Source organism: Aquarana catesbeiana, linkage group LG02, assembly GCF_042186555.1.
Source record: "Aquarana catesbeiana isolate 2022-GZ linkage group LG02, ASM4218655v1, whole genome shotgun sequence".
Classification (NCBI taxonomy): domain Eukaryota; kingdom Metazoa; phylum Chordata; class Amphibia; order Anura; family Ranidae; genus Aquarana; species Aquarana catesbeiana.
In genome coordinates, this window is record NC_133325.1 from 587,545,339 (window position 1) to 587,569,925 (window position 24,587).

Consider the following 24,587-nt stretch of genomic DNA (forward strand, 5'->3'; position numbering starts at 1 on the left):
ATATATAGAAGAATATATACTGGCCTAAACCGATTTTTTTTATTTATTTATTTATTTTTTTTTAATTTGGGGGATATTTATTATAGCAAAAAGTAAAAAAATATTTTCAAAATTGTTGTTTTTTTTGTTTATAGCACAAAAAAATAAAAAACGCAGAGGTGATAAAATACCACCAAAAGTAAGCTCTATTTGCGGGGAAAAAAAGGATGCAAATTTCATTTGGGTACAGACCCAAATGACCGTGCAATTGTCAGTTAAAGTGACGCAGTGCCAAATTGTAAAAAGTGCTCTGGTCAGGAAGGGGGTAAAATCTTCCAGGCTGAAGTGGTTAAGCAAGCTGCTAGCATGTTTCAGCAAGCTTTAAGAGGTACTGAAGCCTGCTAGCAGTTAGTTGGACGTGGCAGTCAGCACGCCCATTATATTTGTGCTTCACAAAGCTTGCTGAAAAGCTCTGCAAATGTTTTGTCAAAGCTTGCTGTTCACACTACTCTTATACAAGATGAAGCTCGTGTGAAACAAGTCTGATAGAGTCTTAGCAACTAATCAAAAGTTAGTTTGCAGCAATGAAAACAGACTTAAAGCCAATTTTTACATTGGGCACGATATCTTTTTTTTTAACAATAATTTTTATTACATTTCTTTACATAAGTCAAAGAAGTAAATAATGTTTGCCATGCATGGGTTATAGCATAAACGTTCACGTGAAAAATTCATATGATATAATTATCAATAACATTTGTGAACTTTGAAGTCAGTTCTGAGGGTTAGATATGTCAAGGGTGTCATGCAGCATCCCCAGACACCCTAATTGGGAGCAAACAGTGTCTTGGGGGGGGGGGGGGGGGGGGGGGGCGCGACAACACAATCGGTTCTTGGATACAGAAAGATTAACTGGATTTGTTTGAGGTATATACATAAAACGAAGTTTACAACTTGACATGTGTAAGCGATTGGTATACATCAGCTGCAGCTTTAAAACATACAGTACATTGGTAGGGATATCTAAACGTGTCTTTACATATCGTGAGATAGGACACTTTTCAAACAGGAGTTTGGCTTGTGAGGGAGTGTCTTTATGGTTTACCACAGAATACTTGGTTGTACCAAATGAACCAAGGGGCCCAGCATAGGTTTATGGAGTCCAAGTGTCCTTGTGAGGCTGCAAACATGCGTTCATAAGAGTCATGAGAGAAATTACCAGGTTAATGGAAAATGGGTCAGATGATTTCCACTGGCGGGTAATGGTCAGCCTTGCTGCCAGTAGGATGTGAATTGATACGCAACGTAATTGCCATGGGAGTTTGTTAATGCCAATACCTAGCAATGCAAATTTGTGTGATGGGCTTACAGATGTATTAGTGACCCTATGCAGGAGTGTAAACACTTCTGACCAAAAGGTAATTTGTTACATTCCCATAGGATATGATACAGGTGTCCTGAGTATCCACAGTTTCTCCAGCAGGATGGAGGATTAGAATGGTCAAAGATGTGGATTTGGGCTGGAGTAATGTACCACGCAGGTTGACTTTGAAAACAAGTTCCCAAAAGTTAGAGGAACAAGTTGCTTGGAAGCTAAACCTCAAAACATTTTGCCACTGGAATTCAGTAAAGGTTTGGCCTATGTCTCTCTCCCATTTAAGCATCTGGGGAAGTTTAGTGAAGAAGGTTTTATTCTGTAGTAAGATGTAGAATAGGGTAATGACTTTGCATTTAGAGTGAACTGTTGAAAAGAAGGTCCAAGCGGTTTCATTTATATATATATGGAGATGGGAGTTGTGTAGTAGGCAATGTGTAATTTGCGTATATTTGTAATACTCTGTATTAGGGAGTAGTAATGATTTTTGTAGAGTTGGAAAAGGTTTCAGAAGGCTCCCTGTATATAGATCTGACACCTGTAGGATACCCAAATCTCGCCATGCATGAGTGGATAAGCAAGGAGAGTACTGATAAAGTCATTGGGATTTTATACGAGTTGTTTTTATCAGGCTTCTAAGAAATCATGTGATTAAATGGCGAAACAGATGCCACAATGGTAGGAGAGAGGGTATTGTCCCTCGGTTTTAGAGTGGGTTTGCTAAGGAGAGCCAGACCTTGAGGTCCAGTCCAGGAATCTGTGTGGATTTGATATCTCTCAAAATGCTTATGGAGTCGTGGGTGAACCAATTTAAGTTGTGATAAGATAGCAGCAAGGTAGTAATCATTGCAGTCTATATACCCTGTTCCTCCAACTGATCTGTGTTTAATTAGGACTGCTCAGGCGCTCCTAGCTTTCGAATATTACCAAATTAGACTTTTTAGAATGTCGTTGAGTGGGGTAAAGAAGGATCTAGGGATCAAAATAGGTAGGGATCTGAAAAGAAATATTAATTGTGGTAGTTTGAGTATCTTAAAAGCGGGAGTCCGGCGACCAAATCTTTTTTGTTTTTTTGTTTTTTTTAGGTCATTGAGACACTTTGCTAACCCCAAAATAATACTCACAGTTTGGGAGTAATATTTCCACCTCTGTCTGTTTTTGTACTGAAAAATAACGTAAAAAATGTGATGCTGGCTGTTTCCATCTTGCTTGTGGGCATGTGAAGCCCACAAGCATCGATTTCCTGGATGCGGTGAATGCTGTTCATTCACAGCTTGTTCACACGCATGATCATTGTTTCAGCATTGAATCTTGGGAAGCCTGACACTAAGCTCCCAGGAGACAGTGCGGCACCGGGGAAAGGCAATAAACATGCCTACTCCTATGGGAGGAGAGACAGGAAGTGCCACAGTAAAGTACAATATAATGGTAATTACAGCGATAAAAAAAAAAAAAAATTTCATGCGGCATTTGAACATCTATGCAATTAACTAAAGGGGGCAAGATTAAGTTAAAAATTTGAGTGGAACCCCACTTTAAAGGCTGCAAGTCTACCGGACCACGATAAAGTTTAGAGATACTTTCTAGTTCTTTATGTATGTTATGTAAAAATGGGGTATAGTTTACCTGGTAAAGAGAAGCCACTTGTTTGGTTAGTTTAATTCCTAGGTATGATATGGAATCCTTGGCCCACACGTAGGGGTAAATCATGCTAAGATTATTTTGTTGGTCTTCTGGAATTCCAAGGGGCAAAATAAAGGATTTAGTTGCGTTTACTTTGTAGAAAGACACAAGGTTGAAATCGGCAAGAGACTTATTTACCGAAGCCAGTGAGGAATTGCGATTGGTTAGCATGAGAATGATATCATCTGCAAATAGATTTATCTTGTGTTCAACAGTGCCAATTTTGATACCCTTAATATTTTCTTGGGACCTAATACTTTCTGCTAGGGGTGCCATGATTAAATTGAAAATCAAGGGGGACAATGGGCACCCTTGTCTCGTGCCGTTAGTAATAACAAATGGTGCAGATAGCATGGATGAGCAGTATACTTGGGCAGAGGGGGATAAGTAGAGGGCCATAATTGCCGAAAGAATGTGACCATTAAACCCGAATTTGCACAACGCCAACTCTAGATACGTCCAATGTACTCTGTCAAATGCCTTCTCTGCATCCAAAGAGGAGCAGAGAAGGCATTCCATGTTTTTCCGTATTATGAATGATATTTATCATCCTACGAATTGCGTCTGATGTTTGTCGCCATTTTGTAAATCCCGATTGGTCAGGGAGGATGAGGTTAGGGAGCAAGTTAAATAATCTATTAGCTATGACTTTGGTGTAAAGTTTGGTATCATGGTTAAGTAGGGAAATGGGTCTGAAGTTTTGGGGAGACGTGGGTTCCTTACCTGGCTTCGGCAAAGTGATAATCAGGGCTTTAAGCATTTCTGGTGGGAACGAGGCCAAGGAAGCAGCAGCATTGAATATTTGTGATATGTGGTCAATGAGGCTAGATTTAAATTTTTTGTAGTATTCCCCTACAAATCCATCAGGACCCGATGCTTTATTGTTGGGTAATGCATTGATAGCTTTCCCTATCTCTTCCTTTGTGAATGGGGAGTTAAGAGGAGTTAGTTGGTCTTGTGATAAGCTGGGAAGGTGGATGCAATCTAGGAATGCTCGGATGTCTGGGCTGTTAGGCTGAGCTAGGGTGTGATTAGTTTTAAGATTGTAAAGCATGCCGTAGTAGGAGCTAAAAAGGTGTCTGCGATAGCTTGTGGGTCGATCTCTGTTTTGTGGTGGGGTGGTAGATAAGTTTTAGTGTGGCTGCCTTTAATTTGGCGTGCCAGCCTTTTGCTTGCTTTATTACCTCCTACAAAAAAAAATTGCATTTTGAGGCGTGATTGAGTTTTTTCAACAACATTTAAAGGAGAAGGGATCACAGTCCGATCCTTAGTTTAAGGAGTTTGGATTTAAGTTGGATTTAAGTTAGGGGCGTGGGTGTTTCTTATTAAGTTGGTCAGTGTTTTGAATGTCATTTAATAGGTCATCAATGTGCCGCTTCCTCTCTCTTGAATCTAGCCCCCATTTGGATGAAGAGGCCACGCATAAATGCCTTGTGTGCAGCCCAAATCGTATGGGTATCAGAGAGTTCTTATTGAATCTGAAGAAATCCTCAAGCTGAGAGAGTTCGAGTAGGGATCAGTCTAAAGTATTCTAGTGTTCATTCTCCATAGATACGCTGGGGAGGTCTTAGTGTTGTTTTCAATAGTTATGCATATTGGTGAGTGATCTAACCAGGTGATAGGGAGTATGGAGGAGGAAGAAATCTTCTGCAATGTCCACTGGTCCGCTAAGAATAAGTCTGCGAGAGTAAGGCCCTGTACACACGATCCGACTTTCTGACAGAAAATGTGTGATCGGAGCTTGTTGTCAGAAATTCCAACCGTGTGTGGGCTCCATCGGACTTTTTCCTTCAGAATTTCCAACACACAAAGTTTGAGAGCTGGCTCTAAAATTTTCCGACAACAAAATCCATTTGCATAAATTCCAATCGTGTGTACACAATTCCGACACACAAAGTGCCATGCATGCTCAGATTTAAGCAGAAGAGCCGCACTGGCTATAGAACTGCATTTTTCTTGGCTCGTTGTACGTGTTGTATGTCACCGCGTTCTTGACGTTTGGAATTTCCAACCAACTTTGTGTGACCGTGTGTATGCAAGACAAGTTTTCGTAGTCGGAATGTGCGATTGTGTGTACAGGGCATTAGTGTTGCAACAGGAGAAAAAGAACATGAAATCTTTCTTCTGTGTGCTGGCATTTCCATACATCATAGAGACGGAGAGTGGATAGTAGTGGGTTAAGTGCTAGTTCACTTCTTTTGAGGCTAGAGGTAGAGCCCATATGAGGATCCGGGTGATGTTAAAGTCCCCACACCACACCACTGAACCATGTTGCAGTCTTTGAATTTTCTTGTGAAGTTTCCAAAGAAACGTAGTTGTTGTATGTTAGGTGCGTATGTGGACACAATGGTGTAGGTTGCGTTGTTGATTAAGCAAACCAGTATGAGGTAGCAGCCATCTGGGTCTTTGAAGCAGCTTTGTAGTTGAAAGGACAGGGAGTCCCTAATAGCAATCAGAATACCTTTCTTCTTGGATGGAGCATTAGCGGTATATATGTTAGTAAAGTGTCTGTTGGTACAGCGAGGAGGATTAGATTCTTGAAAATTGGTTTCTTGTATGCATAAGATATCGCAGTGGGAGTCGACAGCCAGTTTCCACAATGATGATCATTTAGCCGGATGCTTGAGACCATTGGTGTTTAATGACAGGATTTTAATGGTCATGTTGAGTGCCTCACTCTGCTTTGTAGGTAAACGTAGGAGTGTTTGGAGACTAAAGGTGGACTTTTATGTAAAGGTAGGGGCAGTGAAGAAAAGTCCTCAAAGCTCAATGCTTGGTGAGAGGTCCTTTGATGGTTGAAAGCGGTGACAGGGTAATATGAAGTTGGAGGAAAGGGCTGCAAATCAGAACTGATGTCGCTGATGACAAAAAAAAAAAATAAACAAACAAAAACTTCCTATATACACAGAAGAGAAAAACAAAAAAACAAAAACAAAAAAACAAAAAAAAACAAAGAAAAGACAGGTACCTGTATTAATGGACACTATGGTGCCAAGGGAGATCAAAATGGGGTAAAGATTTCTGGGGACCGAATGCGGTCTCTCACATGTCAGGATCGCTTTTCGCGAGAGTGTTCACATGGCATGTCAGAGGTTGAGTGCTGTATTGGACCTTTGGGGCAGCGGTAAGGGATGATCAGGAACCGGGCTTTGATCAATAGGTGTGGTGGTCGGTTGGTCCGGGATTAGGCCCCAGCATTGTAGGATCCGCAGGCCATCTTGAAGTGACGAGACTAAGAGTTTAGATCCATTGTAGATAATGGATAATTTTGCCGGAGCTATCCATTGGTACTGGACCTGGTGGTTGCGTAGCGCTTTGGTTATAGTGTTGAGCTGTCTACAGCGGCTTAAGGTGTGTTGGGAGAGGTCTGCGTATAATTGTAGCTGACCATATGGATCTGGTAGTATACCCATGTGTCTTGCTTTCTGTATGAGCTGTTCTTTCATATGGTAGAAGTGAACTCACAGGATCAAATCTCTAGGCACTCACTCTGATAGGAATGGTGGTTTTGGGAGCCTATGGAGGCGATCTATGATCAGTTCGATATTTTTCAAATCGGGGAACAAGAGCTTGCTCAAACCACGCATATATTGGAACAGAACAGAGTACAGGGTACAGATTTGGGTATGCCACGAATGTTAAGATTATTTTGGTGCAATGTATGTCTGCCAATTTATCTCTGATCCACTTATCCTCCAATTGCTTATCTTGAGACTCAATGATATCATTGACCGTAGTGGTGATGTCACCTAAGTTAGTGGTTGAGGAGAGAATGTCCTACATAGAATCTGACATTTTGTTACCAAAGTTGTGCACAAAGGAGAGCATGTCTGCCTGCAGAGAGCTACTCGGGGACATCAACATGTCTTTTAATGTTGAGTCCAACACAGGTTGTCCTGCTGTAGGGAAGGAGGCTATTGAGTCTGCTTGGGGTGCTTGACAGGATAATAAAGTAAGCTGGCTCACCTCAGTGTTGGCTGTCTGTGGATCTAATCTCATTTTAGCCTTTGCTGGACTCGCAGAGAGAGGGGAGCTTGGAAGACAGTGTGGTGATCCTTCCCCTGAGCCTGAAGGGCTTCCCCTTTACTCATGAGCTGTGATGGCCTGTCCCCCTTTTTGAGAGGTGAGCAATCCGGTGTGAGGAGCTCTCAGCTCAACCAGCCATCATGTCTGCGCGCCAGCCACGCCCCTGGGCACAAATGTCTATAGCTATTTTTACACAAAGTTAAAGTGATTGTAAAGTCTTGTGTTTTTTTCCCTCTATAAAAATAACTAACATGTTACACTTACCCGCTCTGTTACAGTAGATTTAGACAGAGCAGCCCAGTTCCTCCTCTTCTCGGGTCATTCTTCTGTGATCCTGGCCCCTCCCTCCTGTTCAGTGCCCCCACAACAAGCAGCTTGCTATGGGGGCACCCGAGTCGAGTCACAGCTCCGTGTGTCCATTCAGACAGAGCCCCAACCCGGCCCACCCCCTCTCCCCTGATTGGCTAGCAGAGCCTGATTGACAGCAGTGGCAGCCAATGGTGCTGCTGCTGTGTCTCAGCTGATCAGGAGGGAGAATCTCAGACGGCTCAGACACTTGTGGTTATCGCTGGACAGAGAGGGAGCTCAGGTAAGTGTTAGGAGGGCTGAGGGGGGCTGCTGCACACAGAAGGCTTTTTATGCCTTAAGATAAAAAACATTCTGCCTTTACTACCACTTTAACCTGTTCCCGACCAGCGCATGCCGATGTACGTCGGCAGAATGGCACGGCTGGGCAAATGGGCGTACCCGTATGTCCCTAAACTCCGTGAGTCGGGTCGCGAGTCCTGCAGACTCGATCGCCATGGGGATACCCATGATTGCCTCACGGAGAGGAAGAACAGGGAGATGCTAATGTAAACAAGCATCTCCCCTTTCTGCCTAGTGACAGTGTCACTGATCTCTGCTCCCTGTGATTGGGAGCAGGGATCAGTGACGTGTCACACGTAGCCACGCCCCCCACTGTTAGAAACACTCCCCAGGACATACTTAACCCTTACACTGCCCCCTAGTGGTTAACCCCTTCACTACCAGTGTAATTTACACAGGAATCAGTGCATTTGTATAGCACTGATTGCTGTATAAATGACAATGGTCCCAAAAATGTGTCAAAAATGTCTGATGTGTCCACCATAATGTCGCAGTCACAATAAAAAATATGTAGAAGAATAGGCATCAGCCTAAACTGAGGAAAAAATGTTATTTTAAATATTTTTTGGGGGATATTATAGCAAAAAGTAAAAAACAATGCGTTTTTTCAAAATTGTGGATTTTTTTGTTTATAGCGCAAAAAATAAAAACAGCAGAGGTGATCAAATACCACCAAAAGCAAGCTCTATTTGTGGGAAAAAAAGGACGTCAATTTTGTTTGGGAGCCACGTCGCCTGACCGCGCAATTGTCAGTTAAATCCGAATCGCAAAAAACGCACTAGTCAGGAAGGGGTAAATTCTTCCGGGGCGGAAGTGGTTAAATAAGTAAAGGATACAGCTGGAATCCTGGTAGGGATTTTATCTGCATTGAATTTGCATGTTCTCTTGCATGGGTTCCCCAGGTACTCTGGTTTCCTCCCACATGCCAAAGACATACTGATAGGTTAAATGGCTGATGTCCAAATTGGCCTTCGCATGTGTGTGCATGTATGTAGGCATGTGAGACAGTGACCTTAGATTGTAAGCTGCCTGAGGATGGGGGAATGATATAAATGTACAATATGTAAAGGACTGCGTACAACTGTTGCTGCTATATAAATACCATAATAAATAATACATAAATAAATGTGCCACTACAGGCTGGCATACAAAACATGGATTCAATGCCATCAAACAGCACACCACCAAACTGAAAACTCCATCACTGCTGCACCCCCACTGTGAAATGGTGCAGCATGTTCAGCTGTAGTCACCATGGCAACTCTGCTCTGCTGCTTAATACACCCAAGTCTTCAGCAACGTATTCAGTACTATACTGTAGTAATTTTGTATCAAGTTCTATTGAAGACAAGGTGTGCAAAAAAAACCCCTAAGGACCTGCTGTTTAAACATTTGGTAAATATCCAATAAGTCAAAGTATATACTAAAATATATTTTAGGGTGATCACTGATAAAAGTTACAAAAGGCATCTATGTTCTTTGGTTTTGTTCTTTTTGTTTACAGTATTTTTGACAGCATGTTAGTCTGTAACTTCAGTCGAGACTTTAATACCGAATGTACTACATCTCATGACATTGCCCTTCATGTAACGGATGATTGTTTTATTGTATACACGTCATGACATGAACATGGTTCTCGAAGGAAGCTGTAAACGGTGTTGTGTGACTGTTTTGTATGTGTTGACAACATGAAACCATTAATAAAAATATCTGATTATTTTAATATTATATTATGCATATGCTTTGCTTTCAATTTACATGCGTGGCATGCTAAGCCATTGAAAACTATGAAGTACATGTATTCTAAAAACCATAGGAAAAAAGCTGCGGATTGCATTTTAGAAAATCGCAAGCCACAGAAATGTATTTGTACCATTTCCTTGCTGTCTCTAAGTGATTTGGATTATTTTCAAACCTGACAGTAGAAATGGGCACTTACAGCCAATTGAAATAATTATTTTACTAGTTCAAAACTAATGGTTTAAAGTATTTGTTAGAAAACCACATCTGCTATAAATTCTAACAAAAGCTGTATATGGTATGCAGACAGTACTATGATAACTTATTATTAGGTATCTGATTTTTTTTACTTATGTATGGAGGAAGATAAGTTAAGACTCATCCTGATAATATAGGGGGTAGGGGCATGCAAATGCAACATAAACACTGGTTTGCCAGATTATGTAAAGTACCTTCCTCTGCATCCAGCTCCGACAGAGATGGTGGCACTAATCCCAGCTCTTGGCATTTCTTGCTGTGTGCTTTGGATTTCATGTGTTTAGTCAGATTCCCTACAAATAAATGAATAAATATAGTTATCAACAGGACACATGGATAGTGGTATTTTCCCACTGTTACATTCAACCTATGCCACCTAATGATATTTTCTCTAACTCCAAAAATGCTAAGAGATAAAACAGAAGAGGGTTGTAAAGCAATTGACATGTAATGTGTTTAGGGGCGTTAAACGCTTGGATGTTAATTATAGGTGTGCACAGCCTATTGAATTAGGGTGTACACTCCAAAGGTCAAACACACACACACACACACTCCTGTGCAAAAGCAAAAGTTTTAGGCAGGTGTGAAAGCATGCTGTAAATTAGGAATGTTTTCAGAAATAGAAGTGTTAATAGTTTTTTTTAAGTAAAGTAAATGTAAATGTAAAGTAAATGATCAGAAGGGAAATTCAAATCAATTTTTGGTGACCACTCTTTGCCTTCAAAACCACATCAATTATTCTGGGTACAGTTGCACACACTTTTTGAAGAAACTTGGCAGGTAGGTTGTTCCAAACATCTTGGAGAACTAAGCACAGATCTTCTGTGCATGTAGGCTGCCTCAAATCCTTCTAGTTCTTAATGTAATCCCAGGCAGACTCGATGTTGAGAATAGGGCTCTGTGGGGGCCAAACAATTTACTTTTACTTCCAGGACTCCTTGGTGGTCTTTACACTGAAGATAGTTCTTAATGACATTTACTACATGTTTGTGGTCGTTGTCCTGCTGCCTGCTCACCGTGCATCATAGCTGAACTTTATTTTCACTGTAAAGTGAAAATAAACTCTTTTTAACCACTTAAGGACCAGCCTCGTTTTGGATTTTAGGTGTTTACATGTTTAAAACAGGTTTTTTTTGCTAGGAAATTACTTAGAAAAAAAACAATATATAATGTTTGGGGGTTCTAACACCCTAGAGAATAAAATGGCAGTCATTGCAATACTTTTTTTTTGCACGTATTTGCGCAGCGGTCTTATAAGCGCACTTTTTTGGAAAAACTTTTACCCTTAAAAATCTCCTTTTTGGAGGGCTTTGTCTCAGGGGGGTGTGAAAAATTATAAGGTATTCAACACTGCACACCTAACGAAATATCAAGAATATGTATCCTCGTAGGACATTTTTGAATTTTCCAGAAATAATGGATGAGTTAACCAGGTCTGTGATGATGAATTCCGTGTAGATATTCTTGATGATGCTGCCTGTATCCATAAAATATATTTCTAATATGTCTGTATATGTATAATAACTGTTATAATAATATCTAGCTTGTATGTGGTTTTACATAAACTTGTACATATCCTTTACAACTTGATGCATCAAATGTATTACATATACGGAATTTCCTGTCATGTACGTCTATCCATCCTTTGCCTACCCAATTATGCCCACCATACTTTACTTATAAGAATGATGTCTTCTGCAATTATTTTGTATGATATTATCTAAAAAAGTTTCTGCCTTGCAGTTCTAAAACTCCTCTATCCAGTCTACAGTAATCTTGTGGTTGCCTGGCTTTGGATCTGCCTTCGCCCGGCGCACGTGGGCCACGCCGAACCATCTTTAAAGACGGCGTGGCACCTTTTTACACTGCAGACTCGTCCGTCTAATTGGGCTTGTCATGTCGGTGTTTTCGTGCGTCGGTGGGGTTGATCTGCATGACGCTGTCCCAGCACTTCGGTTCTGGGGGGGCGCCGTGCAGACCCTCCCCTGGGGCCCCATCTTTTGGACACCTAGTTTCCCCCCCCTCCCCCCTTTTTATATATATTTTTTATATATATTTTATTTTTTCATATATTTTTTTTTTTCATTGGGTTTCTGAACAAAATGGAATCAATGTTGATTCTAACTTCATGACTCCCTATATTCATCGTTTATACATTTTCTCATTCACATTTTCCATTCATTTTTCATTATTCATATTTCTTTATACATTTCTTGACATGATCTTTCATGCATCCTTCTCTTTAGTTATCCAATTTATTTCCCTTTCTCTTTTCTTTTTCCCCTTTTCTCCTTTCCTCTGATTGCCTTTCTCCTTTCCTCTGATTGCCTTTTTTGTTCATCCTCTCCCTTCCCCCCTTTTTTTCCTCTCTCCTCGTTTGCATGATTGTATCCTTAGTCGCCATAACAATGGTTGCTTTCTCCCTCCTTTCTTAATGTTTTAGCCTAATCCCAAATTATTATAAGCACCAGCTTGACAGGATGTTGTCATGCGCTATGCGCAATGACGCCACCCCCAGGGACAGCGTGACTCCGGAGTTTCCTCTTTCCTAGGATCTCTGGATGTCCGCCCTCCCTGTGTGCGCTGCTCCGTCTGACGCATGCGCACACTGCAGTTTGATATTCCTTCCTCTGCTGACACCTCCGTTTGGAATCTCACTGCGCAGGCGCCGGCAGCTACTTAAGCCGCGTCCTGGCGTCCTGCCCAGTGTGTTATCCCACCACTCAAGCTTCAGGATGCTCTCTGCTCCAGCTGCTTATGCACCATCCCTGTACTTAACAAGTAAGCAAGATTAAAATCTCTTTCTCCCTGAACTATACGTTTTACTTTCCTGCAAGACACTTTTCTATGCGAGATAAAATTGAGCATATCTTGTCATACTCATTTGCACTTGCCTGCTCTATACTTACCTGACCAATGGTTCACCTGCATGACTAATTAATCAATCCAATTTAATTTCTCATTTCTATATAAAAGGGTTCATTATTAATTCCCTAAATCTAGCAGGCCTGTCTGTATGCCTTCGCCTCTATATTTTAGAGAGTGTGATCTTGAAATATTGAAATACTGGCCACACTCTATATTCCTTATATTCTTTGTACAAATGAAGGAAAAAGGTTCCCCTTTATTTTGGGTGAATGGATAACAAAATATATATAGGATATATGCAAATTTATGGTTTTCTGGCGGTTTTTTAAGAAAATTACTTAAAAGTTAATTTTCCTTTTCTTCTTAAAAGGTCAATCTGGGACCTAACAGGGTTGTCCTCCCATTTTGGGGGGCCTTTGCGAGGCCATTTCTGAAGCCAACGGATAACCATTATCTCACACTGGCTGATCAGCCGACAACCAGTGCGCTTTTTATTCAAAAAGATATATTTTGCTACCTTATGCCAAACTGGATGTTTGTGCATATTCATATATGTATCTTCCATTCTTGAAAACCTTTTATTGGTATGTATGGTGGACATTGTGGGATGTCGGGTTACTAAACCGTTTGTTGTTCATATTGTTACCTCTGTGCAAGTTATTTTCATTTGTTATTTCAGAATGTATCTCCTATGTATACGACTTTTTTCTCTGCAATACGCCTCTGAAGAAGGGACACCGTCCTGAAACATGTCAGGCTTCTAGAGAAAACACTCCATTATTAATGGAAGTATACAAAAATTATCACATGAAAGCAAATTTTACTTGTTGAGATTCATTGCTAATGTATCTTGTTTTTAAGCTTTTTCAAATAAATAAAACACTTTTTATCCAATCTAAATTGTATGGTTCGCCTACAAAGTCCCATTATACTGGGGGGTATATAAGTTCCCTAACTCAAGGGTCTTATTTTTTCCTCTAAAAATCTCCATAGGCGACGTTTAAAAAATTCTACAGGTTGCATGTTTTGCAGAGGAGGTCTAGGGCTAGAATTATTGCTCTCGCTCTACCGGTCACGGCAACACCTCACATATGTAGTTTGACCACCGTTTTCATATGCGGGCGCTACTCACGTATGCGTTCGCTTCTGCGCGCGAGATCGTCGGGACAGGGCGCTTTAAAAAAAAATTTTTTTTTCTTATTTATTTTACTTTATTTTATTTATTTTTTCACTGTTTAAAAAAAAAAAAATTGGATCACTTTTATTCCTATTACAAGGAATGTAAACATCCCTTATAATAGAAAAAAGCATGACAGGTCCTCTTAAATATGAGATCTGGGGTCAAAGAGTCCTCAGATCTCATATTTACACTAAAATGCAAAAAAAAAAAAAAAAAAAAAAAAAAAGTTTGAAAAAATTACAAAAAAAAAATTGTGCCTTTAAGACAAATGAGCAGAGCTGACGTAATGACGTCGCTTGCACGGTCCTATGGTATGGAGACGGGTGGGGGCCATCATAGCCTCACTCGTCTCCATACTGAGGAAGTGAAAGGACCCGATCGCCACCGCCGCTACGACGGCTCCGGTAAGCACCAGAGGGCGCGGGACAGCGGCGGGAGGGGGGCTGGCACCTCTCCCGCCACTGATAACGGTGATCTCGCGGCGAGACAGCCGCAGAGATCACCATTATCGTGTACAGAACTGCCGGCCCTAAAGATGGATACCTCGGTTGTGGCAGCAGCTGCTGCCGTTACCGAGATATGCATCTTCAAAGTTATGACGTATATATACAGTGGCCGGTCAGTAAGTGGTTAAGCCATTTCAAACAGTATATGTAATCACTTACAAAAAAATGTAAATAGTAAAAAAAAAAAAAAAAAGTGGCATATACAGTAATGGGCAAAATATTGGCACCCCTGAATTTGTCAGATAATGTACCACTTCGCCCAGAAAATGGTTTCAAATACAAAATGTTTAGGCATTCTCAAGTTTATTTCTTTTGTTTATATTGGTATGACATAAAAAAAGTGGGGAAACAAAAAGCCAAATCTGACACATTCCACAAAAAACAAAATGGACAAAATTACTGGCTCCTTCTCAAAATTGTAAGAAATAATTGCATTCCAAGTTTGTGATGATCCTGTTTTTTTTTAAATTAAACTCACCTGTATAATTTAACAGGTGCTGACAATATAGAAATCACACCGACAACCAGTTAAAATGTTGAAAAATCGACTCAACCTTTCTGTTGTGTCTCTGTGTGCCACGCGGAGCATGGAGAAGAGAAATAGCAGCAAAGAATTGTCGGAGGATTTGAGAACAAAAATGGTGGAAAAGCATGGACAATCTCAAGGTTACAAGGCCACCTCCAGAGATCTTAAATTTTCCTATGTCCACTGTGTGCAACATTGTCAAGAAATTTACAGCCCATGGGACTGTAGCTCCCTGGACGTGGACGAAAGAGAAAATTTTAATCGAAGATTGCAATGAAGGATTGTTCGAATGATGAATAAAGAACCTCAATCAACTTCCAGACAAATTCAAGCTGGCCTTCAGACACTGGGTACCACTGTGTCAGCTCGCACTAGGTGTGGTCATCTGAATGAAAAAGGACTATATGGTAGGAGACCCAGAAGGACCCACTGCTGACACAGAAATATAAAATATCCAGATTGGAGTTTGCCAAAACTTACCTGAGGAAGCCAAAATCCTTTTGGGAGAATGTGCAGTGGACAGACTAAACAAAATTACAGCTTTTCAGAAAAGCCCATCATTCTACTGTTTTCAGAAAAAGAAACAAGGCCTTTAAAGAATACAGTCCCTACAGTCAAACATGGCGGAGGTTCACTGTTTTGGGATTGCTTTGCTCCTTTAGGCACTGGATGTCTTGACTGCGTGCATGGCATTAGGAAATCTGAAGACTACCAAAGAATTCTGGGGTGCAATATAGGGCCGGTGTCAGAAAGTTGGGTCTCTGTCAGAGGTCATGGGTCTTACAGCAGGACAATGACCCAAAGCACATGTCAAAAAGCACCAAGAAATGGTTTAGAACAAAGTGCTGCAGAGTACTGAACTGGCCAGCAACGAGTCCAGATCTAACTCCCATAGAGCACCTGTTAAGAGATCTCAAAACAGCAGTTGGGAAAACGAACCCTTCCAATCTGAGAAACCTGGAGCAGTTGGCAAGAGAAGAGTGGTCCAAAAATTCCATTCTCATTGATGGTTACAGGTAACGATTGATTTCAGTTATTTTTCCCAAGGTGTGTGCTACCAAATATTACATTGAGGGTGCCAATAATTTTGTCTAGTCCACTTTTGGAGTTTTGCGTGGGATTTGTCAGATTTGGCTTGAATGTACTTAGGCCCTTATACACCAGAAAATTTATAATGAAGCTGCAATTCTTAGGGTTTAGGACATGGAAACAAGGCTAAGCAACTCAACTATGCACAAAAACATAGAAACTGGGGTGCAGAAAAATGGCATCGGGTGCTCTGGACTGATTAGTCAAAAGTTGAAATATTTGGCTGTAGCAGAAGGAAGTTTGTTCGCGAAGGGCTGGAGAGCAGTACAATAATGTGTGTCTACAGGCAACGAAGAAACATGGTGGAGGTTCCGTGCAAGTTTGTGGCTGCATTTCTGCAAATGGAGTTGAAAATTTGGTCACGATCAATTGTGTCCTCATGGCTGAGAAATACAGGCAGCTATTTTTCCATCATGCCATGCCATCAGGAAAGCATGCGATTAGCCCCAAATGTATTCTGCAGCAGGACAACGACCCCAAACATACACCCAATGTCATTAAGAACCATCTTCAGTGTAAAGAGTCCTGGAAGTGATGGTTTGACCCCCACGAAGCCCTGATCTCAACATCATCATCATCTCTGTTTGAGATTACATGAAAAGACAGGAGGATTTGAGGCAGCCTACATCCACAGAAGATTTGTGCTTAGTTCTCCAAGATGTTTGGAACGAACAACCTACCTGCCGAGTTCCTTCAAAACTACGTGCAAGTGTACCTAAAAGAATTTATGCTGTTTGGAAGAGAAAGGGTGGTCACACCAAATATTGATTTGACTTTCCATTTTGTTTATTTGCTAAAAGTAAACTATTAAAATGTTTTTTCCTGACAGCATTCTTAAAGTGGTTGTAAAGTCTAAACATTTACTTTAATGCATTCCTCGCCCACTCAGCCCTCCTTTACTTACCTGGGCCCTCATTCGATCCAGCCTTGTGCATGTCTGCAGATCTTTTCTCCCCTAACTTCCGGGTCTTGCTGGCTTTGCTGGGGCACTGGGAGCTATTGGCTCCCAGTGCTGTCAATCAAAGCCAGTGACGAGGGAGTGGGGGGCCGAGTCCCGCTGTCTGTGTCAATGGATGCAGCAGAGGGACTTGGGTGCAAGGATGCACGAGTGCCCCCATGGCAAGCGGCTTCCCATTGGGGCACTGGCCAGAGAGGAGGGGCCAGTAGGGGACCCGAAAAGAGGCGGTTCCCCGCCGCTCTGTGCGATTTCATTGCACAGAGTAGGTAAGTATAGAGACGTTTGTCATTTTTATTTTTTTTAAATGTAAATTATAACCCCTTTACTGTACAACATTTTTCACAGCACTGTAATATATATATATATATATATATATATATATATATATATATATATATATATATATATATATATATATATATATATATATATATATATATATATATATATATATATATATAACACACATATACACACACACACAAAACACTTATTGTAAACACTTTTTTTTAACTTATTAAAACATTTAGTGCTGGTTCACACTGATGCGGTGCAGGAACCCCCCCCCCCCGGAATTGGATCCCATGCAATCCAATTCAGCCAATCGCACTGCATTTTTGCAACATGTTTTTGGGGTGTTAATCGAACAGACACCCGCAGCGCATGAGCGGAGTGCGATTGTAATTGCGGTGCAGGGAATGCACTGCGTCAGTGTGAACCAAGACCTAATGTCTGCACTGCATCTGCATGAACTTAAATACAACTTGGAAGGGAAAATGGGGGCAAAGAATCTGGGATTCACAGCCCATAATCATTTTTTACCTCTCCTTGCAGAAGTCCTGTGATACTAGCTTTCCAACCAATCAGGGAGCTTGGCGTATGGTCATGTGAGCCCCTGTCAGGCATTATGCCAAGCAGAGATGCTCAGTGGGAGATCTTTCCCATCTCCCCACCAGCACAGTGAAAGCGAAGTGCGGAAGCACTTCTCTTATGGCAGAGCCAGTCAGTGGGAGATCTTTACCATCTCCCTGCCGGCACACAGAGTGATAATTAGAAGTGTAGCTTGAAGCTTCTGGGCCTCAGTGTAAAAGTTGAGGAATCCCTACTACCATCCACTGCGTGCCATGATAGTCCAAGTGACTAAAGAGTTATTTCAAAACTTTATTTACATATTGAGAGGGTAATTCAAAAGATTTTGGAGAAACTGTCCACATTGACATAATAAATAAAGCTCTGTATGTGAATGAGGTCCTGGGGCTCATTGGGTGCTGTGGCCTGTACAGTGTAAACCAGATTTATTTTTCTTTTATGTGGCTCGAGCTGTGTGCAGGCAGCCTATGTTACACTATGGGGATGCAGCAACTGTATGAACACAGCTGCAGGTCCTAATTTGACAGGCATGTGGATGCAGATGTAGGGCCCCAAACATAGACAGTATGCATTTGTGGCCACAGATTGATGCACATGAGGTTGCAATTTAGCTTTAAGTTGCACGGAACTATTTGATATATTGCATATTGGTGGATATGGGAAACACATCACAGTGTAAGCAGCAACACTAATTACTTGAGTAAACGAGGACTGCACCATTGATTTAATTATTGTAAGCACTAAATTAGGTTGCGCAGAGAATATTTTAACCATATCTAGGGGAGAGTTGAAGAGGCCGTTTCCTTGCTCTGGCCGGCTCCAGCACTTCGCTTCTCCGCCCCAAGCTCCAGTTTGTGAACAGAGCCTTGCTGTCATCACGCACCATATAGAAACATTAAGTAGAATGGAGTCCAATCAGAGCCTGCTCCACCACCCTGGGACCAGTTGCAGCATTGGTGGGAGCCTGCTGGACCATGTAACACAGTATCTCACAAAAGTGAGTACACCCCTCACATTGTTGTAAATATCGCTTTTCATGTGACAACATTGAAGAAATTACACTTTGCTACAATATAAAGTAGTGAGTGTACAGCTTGTATAACAGTGTGAATTTGCTGTTCCCTTAAAATAAGGAAACACACAGTCATTGATGTCTAAACCGCTGGCAACAAAAGTGAGTACACCCCTAAGTGAAAATCTCCAAATTGGGTAGAATTAGCCATTTTCCCTCCCCGGTGTCACATGACTCGTTAGTGTTATAAGGTCTCAGGTGTGAATGGGCAACAGGTGTGTTAAATTTGGTGTCATCACTCTCTAATACTGGTCACTGGAAGTTCAACATGGCACCTCATGGCAAAGAATTCTGAGGATCTAAAAAAAAAAAAAAAAAGAATTCTTGCTCTACATAAAGATGTCCTAGGCTATAAGAAGACCCTGAAAATTAGCTGCAGCACGGTGGCCAAGACCATACAGCGGTTTAACGGGACAGGTTCCACTCAGAACAGGCCTCGCCATGGTCAACCAAAGAGGTGGAGTGCACACGCTCAACGTCATATCCATAGGTTGTCTTTGGGAAATAGACGTATGCTGCCAGCATTACTGCAGAGGTTGAAGAGGGGGGGGGGGGGGGGTGTCAGCCTGTCAGTGCTCAAACCATACGCTGCACACTGCATCAAACTGGTCTGCATGGCCGTCATCCCAGAAGGAAGCCTCTTCTAAAGATGATGCACAAGAAAGCCTGCAAACAGTTTGCTGAAGACAAGCAGACTAAGGACATGGATTACTGGAACCATGTCCTGTGGTCTGATGAGACCAAGATGAACTTATTTGGTTCAGATGGTATCAAACGTGTGGCGGCAACCAGGTGAAGAGTACAAAGAGAAGTGTGTCTTGCCTACAGTCGATCATGGTGGTGGGAGTGTCATGGTCTAGGTCTCCATGGGGAGCTAGACTTTGAGGGAACCATGAATGCCAACATGTTCTGTGACATACTGAAGCAGAGCACAATCCCCTTCCTTCAGAGACTGGGCCACAGGGCAGTATTCCAACATGATAAAGACCCCAAACACACCTCCAAGCTGACCACTGCCTTGCTAAAGAAGCTGAGGGTAAAGGTGATGCACTGGCCAAGCATATCTCCAGACCTAAACCCTATTGAGCATCTGTGGGGCATCCTCAAATGGAAGGTGGAGGAGCGCAAGGTCTCCAACATCCACCAGCTCTGCAATGTCATCATGGAGGAGTGGAAGAGGACTCTAGTGGCAACCTGTGAAGCTCTGGTGAACTCCATGCCCAAGAGGGTTAAGGCAGTGCTGGAAAATAATGGTGGCCACACAAAATATTGACACTTTGGGCCCAATTTGGACAGTCTCACTTAGGGGTGTACTCACTTTTGTTGAAAGCGATTTAGACATTAATGGCTGTGTGTTGAGTTATTTTAAGGGGACAGCAAATTTACACTGTTATACAAGCTGTACACTCACTACTTTACATTGTAGCAAAGTGCCATTTCTTCAGTGTTGTCACATGAAAAGATATAATAAAATAATTACAAAAATGAGGAGTGTACTCACTTTTGTGAGATATTGTAAGGATTTACTCCTTAATCCTTTGCCCCTTGACTAAACGAGAAAATAACCCTTGTTGTGTGGGTTGAACCACTGCAATGCTGATTTTTTTTTTCTTAGAGTTGGTCTTAAAGTACTTTTACGACTTGTTCAGATAAAAAAAAAAAAAAGTAACTAATACTTTATAAAATTAAATTTCAGCCAAGAGATCACTAGGACAGAAACTGAGGGGGTATACCCCCTGCAGTGACAAAGAAAGATAAAGAAACAAAAACTCACAAAGATTCTATCCTTTTTCAGATTCTACTAAAACAAAATATTGCTGCATTCAGAAAAAATGTAAAAAAACTCACCTTTGGTTTTGAAGGCAAAATTGCAATGTTTGCACATGTATGGTCGGTGATCAGTGTGTGTGCGAATATGTTTCTTCAGCATGCTTGGCTTCTTACAACGAATACCACACTCCTCACACACATACTTTCCCCTGCCGCGGCCTCGAACATAAACATATTCTTCATTTGATTTGTACCTGTAGAAGAAAGATTTATATTTGGAATGGCTTAAAATGTGCCAATTACAACAGTAAGGCACAACAAAATTTTGCTTATGAACGCACATTGTAAAGGTTAAGTCCACCAAAAACAATTTTTTTTTTTAGCTAAACTGAGGTAGGTGATGCTGTCCCTTATTGGGTTGTAAAAGGTGTTTGGAATGGGGAGATGCGCAATATCAGCTCCCCCATCCTAATCCAAGTTGTGAAAGATCACATTTGGTTCTAGGCTTAATGGTGGTGTTACTCAGCCCTGCTCAGATATTCTGGGATTCCTGAGGGTGATAGGGATACCCATTTTCTCCTTGGATTCTCCATTTGATCATTTTGAAAATACTGACAATTAAAGTGGAATTCTAGGCTCTAACTAAGCCTAAAAAGGCTCCCACTCCCCTTCTTACTCCTATACTAACTACCCTGTAGAAGGAAGTGGTGACTTTAACCCTAGGCTTACTACTGTGCATCCATTGTCAGATGTTCCTCCTCTCCCCTGAAGTCATTGCTGGAAGCCAATACCATGACCGTAGGTTTATACATCTTCCTTCTATAGGGTAGTTAGAACAGAACAGGAGTTAGAAAGGGGTAATAACTATTTTAAGCTTAGCTGGGTAGAGCCTGGACTTCCACTTTAAGCCTTTTGTGTGGACTTAACCTTTAGTCAAATAGTACTGGTGACATACAAATGTACATATATTAAAAAAACTAAAATTAGACAGAGTGAGACATTTAAAACTTAGGGAACAGGGTGATGTAGAAAAAAGCTAGGGATATATCTGGCGTGCAGCAAAATTGTTTCCATTTTATGCATGGACTGGTATAGGCGTGTTCCATAGCATAGACAAGAAGACAGAACAGGTGTCAAATAAGGAGTGTGATGAAGCAAAACAGAAGCAGTGTAAGATATAAAAACACAAGAAAAAAAAAAAAAGTATGGGTCAAAGATGAAAGACTTGACAACTCATGCAGCTGGTACAAATAACACAGATGAAGAGTCAATGGAGAAATCTGGAGAAGGAATCAACGCTCAGTCAGGTACACTGGGGAAGAGAAGCAGGAGTTGTTGCAGAACTCTTCTGCTGTTATTCCACCAATTACTGGAAAGGTTAGGATGTGGGATCTAAGCGACATGATTGTTAGTGCCAGATGTCGTGATTGCAGCATGTCAGCTACATCCGATCTCCAGGATTTTCATACTCTACAGGCTATAGGTTTGACAGACAGTGATGGAACAAACAGGACAGTGTTTAATGAGTAGCAAGTTCTGTAAGGAAAATCATCTTGGTAACCAAGAGGTTACTGTAGAAATGCCAGATTAGTGGTACCAGACAGGAAGTCAATACCTAAGCAATAATAATTGAGCAGAACAGCAACAGGCGTTCCAATACTGTATGTAAGCTAAGAACTGGAAAATAAAGCTACAGAGGACACAGTATCATCAGTACATGGTCTGTCCTGCCTTGTGAGAAAGATTCAAGTTGTTGTTAGTTGTTTTAGTGAGGCTGTGGAGTCAGCTTTTGCCAATAACCACCTGCACCTAACTGAACCAACACCAAGTTGAACACACCATATCAGGCTGTTGAAGGCAGGGCTCATATTTAGTACTACATTGGCACACCTTATAAAAGTGGGTGTCTTATTTTTTTGTATGCTCCTTTACTACTGCACTTAACCTTCCTTTAAATCTGACCATTTAGTACCATCACAGAAGCTTGTCAACTACATTAAACTATTTAAAATTTCTCTCTGGATTTGCAAATGGCTGAAAACCCTTCCTTTATATAGGTGAAGGATGGAGATCTTGCAGGATCACAATGAAAATAAGAATCTGATGTAGAGAACTTTTTTGTACCATCATAGAACACCAGTTTGCAAAAGAAAACTATGGCTTTCTTACATACCCGGTTTTCTCAGAAAATAAGCCCTACCCTGAAAATAAGACCTAGCGTGAGTTTCTGGGATGGCTGCAATAAGCTCTACCCCGAAAATAAGCCCTTGCTAAATTCCTTGTAAAATCATGTAATCCGTTCTGTAATAAAGATTATATAATGTGCAGTGTGTCTCCTTGAGTAACTTTATTGTGGAAAATACCTTATTTACAGCACTGCTGGAAGCTCATGTGACCCGCGGGAGCTCTTCTCCCAGCTGACGTCAGCAGCCCCTCCCACTGCAGTGCTCGGAGCGGGCTGACATCAGGGGGGATTCCGGCTTCTCCCTCTGCAGTATTTGGAGCAGGGAAGAAGAGCTCCAGCAGGTCACATGAGCTCCCAGCGGCACTAATAGTTACAAGGAGACACACTGCACATTATATAATCTTTTTATTAAATGGATTACATGATTTTACAAGGACTTTAACAAAGGTTTCTTTTTGAGATTACAGAATTTCATAATGCTGACTCCTGAGCTGACAGGGGGAGAGGGGAGTGAAGACAGGGGACACAGGAACTTTTTTGTACATACCGTAAATAAATAAGACACCCCCTGAAAATAAGCCCTAGTGTGTTTTTTTTTTTTTTAGCCAAAACTAATATAGGACCCGGTCTTATTTTCGGGGAAATGTGGTAAAAGTAGTGTCAGTTTATTAGCCAAAATAAAATGCACAACCCAGTGCACAGGTGAGATGCAGAAGGCTGACAAGGCTTTTAAGTGGCTCTGGTTTTCTTCATTATTGTCTAAAGAAAAAGCACCAGAGAGCTAAAGTGACATTAAACACTTGTTTAAAAAATGATATTCAAGCATGTATTTTTAACTCAAAGTATGTTCTCAGCCTCCAAATGTTCAAATTCTTTTTTTTTGCTGCTGGCATCTGACCTCTCAAAGGACATGGAGTCAGCAGTGAGAGCCATTGGCCCCTGTCAACTATAGCCTGTGAGGTGAGAGCAGATGGCGGGATGGAGCACCTTCGCGTGTGGCAATAGACACACAGATCAAGTCTGCACGAGTGTCCACATAGCTAGTTATCGGGGTACTCAGAGAGGAACCAGGAATGCATACGGGGGACACCAGAAGAGAAGGATTACTATGGGGGCACAGCCAAGATTTCTGGCAGGGGACCCCAGAAGAGGAGGACCAAGCTGCTCTGTGCAATTGCACAGAGCAAGCATGTATGACATATTTGTTAAAAAAAAAAAAACCTTTTACAAAATCACTTTAATGTTAAGTGAAGAAGGCATAGGGTTATTGGACTTTTAATGGTCAAGAGGGATATGAACTTTAAAGGGTATTGAGCAAGTGTATATTTAAACACACACACACATATATATATATATATATATAATCTCCATATGTGCAAAGATGATCAACTGGCACGTGCCCTGAAGCTATAATCGATTTCTGCCAACCTATACGTTGACAGGAGAAGCAAACATCCATTATAGCCAATAGGGCTGAAGAGGGCATGCGCCACGTTTAAGAGGATGTCTCAGTGCTTGTGTTTCTATGGAAACTCAATCACTAACTTGCTACTTTTTTACTCTTAAAAGATGAATAAAAAGACTGGGAGGGGGTACATTTATTTTTTGAAGATCAAACATGCATGTATCCATTAAACATGATATTTCCGGAACACCTTTAAGCCTCCTCTCCCCTCAGTAGCACTGGTTTACAGGTGTGCTTTAAATACATTTTTACCAAACAATATACTGTGTATGATTTCTAGGAAGCACACAGAAGATCAAAGAAAACATATTTTGAATTTGATGGAAATGGTGATGGATGTGGTTTTCAAGATGGTTATTCGATACATAAATAAATATACAAATCCAACA

At 41.2% G+C, this 24,587-nt stretch overlaps 1 protein-coding gene across 4 annotated transcripts in view; it reads right to left on the reverse strand.

The window, feature by feature from the left end:
* The window catches only part of HIVEP3 (HIVEP zinc finger 3), a 204,740-nt gene that overhangs the window by 21,626 nt on the left and 158,527 nt on the right, over positions 1-24,587 (reverse strand). For all 4 annotated transcript variants that reach the window (XM_073616226.1, XM_073616227.1, XM_073616228.1 and 1 more), the window contains 2 exons: positions 20,627-20,802; positions 9,904-10,002 (listed from right to left, as the gene is read on the reverse strand). In XM_073616226.1, coding sequence (XP_073472327.1) covers positions 9,904-10,002; positions 20,627-20,802 — 275 coding nt within the window. The remainder of the gene's footprint in view (positions 1-9,903; positions 10,003-20,626; positions 20,803-24,587) is intronic.